The 2,021-nt window shown below is 49.3% G+C and overlaps 1 gene segment (V, D, J or C); it reads left to right on the top strand.

Moving 5' to 3' along the window:
- Positions 1–21: 21 nt before the first annotated feature.
- On the top strand, positions 22–1,075 carry LOC121103019 (the record flags this gene model as incomplete). The annotated part of the segment is given in 2 exon segments: positions 22–397; positions 506–1,075. Coding segments are annotated over 2 exon segments (679 nt in total), but the record flags the coding sequence as incomplete, so codon positions are not given.
- Between the last annotated feature and the right edge of the window lie 946 nt (positions 1,076–2,021).

Below are 2,021 nucleotides of genomic sequence, written 5' to 3'. Positions count from 1 at the left end.
GATTCTCACAGGAGTATTTATTTCTTCATGACTTTCCCCTCTATGTTATAAGCCTCTAAAATCACAGACAGCGTATTCACATTCTTTAAATCAGACCCAACATGGTGCTTCCCACACCTGTTCCCTCCACCCCATCCTGGGTCCCTTTCAGAGCAGGTCCTGCTCTCAGCCTCCTCTGTCCTCAGGTGCCCTCTAAAGCTCCTGAATCACTGATCAGGTGGGGGCAGAGAGAGTCTGTAAAGGGGTACACATTTGCATAAAGAGTACTTTTATTTGCATAGGGACAGTATGGAGGATAAGACAAGCTTGAGACAGCCTGGCTCCACTGTGGGGAGCAAGGGCTGTATCACCATGGCCTGGACTCCACTCCTTTTCCTATTCCTCTCTCTCTACTCAGGTAGGGACATCATCTGACATCTTGGGATCTTCCCAGATATTATTTGCCCCTAAGACTGAGAAACTCCCAGTGTAAATGCGCCATCACCCATGATGTCTGTGTTTGTAGGTTCCCTGTTCCAGCCTGTGCTGACCCAGTTGCCTCCCTCTCTGCATCTCTGGGATCATCAGCTAGACCCACCTGCACCCTGAGCAGTGGCTTCAATGTTGGCAGCTATACCGTATTCTGGTACCAGCAGCAGCCAGGGATCCCTCCCCGGTATCTCCTGAGCTTCTACTCAGACTCAGATAAGCACCAGGGCCCTGGGGTCCCCAGCCGCTTCTCTGGATCCAAAGATGCCTCCACCAATGCAGGGCTTCTGCTCATCTCTGGGCTGCAGCCTGAGGACGAGGTTGACTATTACAGCCTTGTTGGGCATAGTTGTGTTTCTCACAGTGACACAGGCAGAAGGGGAAGTAGAACAAAAACCTTGACCTGCTGTGAATGGGACCCAGGAGGGGGTGGAGGGAGTAGTTGTGGGAACAACGACAAGAAGCCTCTTCCAGGCTCTAGAATCCTTCTCTGTCAATTTCCCATCAATGAAATTTTAGTCTTAGGCAAAATTGTAGCAAAAAAAAAAAAAAAGAAGAAGAAGAGGAAGAAAATGAAGAAGGAGAAGAAGAAGAAGAAGAAGAAGAAGAAGAAGAAGAAGAAGAAGAAGAAGAAGAAGAAGAAGAAGAAACAACAAGCAAAATCACAGCAAAACTGAACTTATGCTCAGTGAAAGACAGAAAAATGTCTACTAGCTTTCTTGTTCAGATCAAGGCACAATCCCAGCAGGTGGACAGGCCTGTAGACATGGCTTCTGCTCCTGAAACCACAGAGAGACCTTTCCTCCCTGCCTCATCTGAGAGGTTGGCTGAGGTGCCCTGTGCTCCTGTTATGAGGCAGGAAGATGGTAAATGCAGGTCTGGGGGAGGTGAAGGCCCGGAGCCGGCCTGGATCACTGTTGTGGTGTCTGTGTCTTCCATTGTCACATCAAGGAGACAGGGGTTAGGCATGGGGGACATTTGCTACCTGAGGCCAGCAAAACTATTTTAGAGGCTGGGGAGGGGGGAGGGGGAAGGTTCCAGAATTCCTAGGAAATGACTGAGTCTTATATGTGACTTTCCTACAGCTGATACATCTCAACTCATATGAACTCCCATGGGTGGATTTCCAGAGCCCACGGGAAGTGACATGTGCCCTCCTCTCCTTTTCTGCCCTGTAAGAGCTTTTATGCATGCAGGATGTCAGCCAGAGTTGTGGAGTATCAAAAAACCCCTAATATGTGCAACAACACTCCCTCTGAAGCTCTCAATAGGGTCCCAATGTAGAGGTCAACTTCATCACAAAGACTGCAGAAGCATTGTAGGTTATCATGGTCTCTGGTAACAAGGTCTCCCAGGCAAAGCCCCTAAGTCTGTGACCTAGGACAGCAGTGATGGATCTGCAGGAATCCCAGGTCAATCTTCCTGCTCTTGGTTTGTCAACATGACCTCCTCATTCACCCCTGGCCTGCAGCCTGAGGATGAGACTGACTCCCATCATCAAAGAGCTGAGCACAGCCCCAGTGCCACCAAGAGCTACCCTTCCACAGGAAAGT

Source organism: Ursus maritimus, unplaced genomic scaffold (assembly GCF_017311325.1).
Source record: "Ursus maritimus isolate PB19 unplaced genomic scaffold, ASM1731132v1 scaffold_168, whole genome shotgun sequence".
Lineage (NCBI taxonomy): Eukaryota > Metazoa > Chordata > Mammalia > Carnivora > Ursidae > Ursus > Ursus maritimus.
The sequence above is the reverse complement of the archived record's forward strand: the minus strand, read 5'-3'. Positions and strand labels throughout refer to the sequence as shown.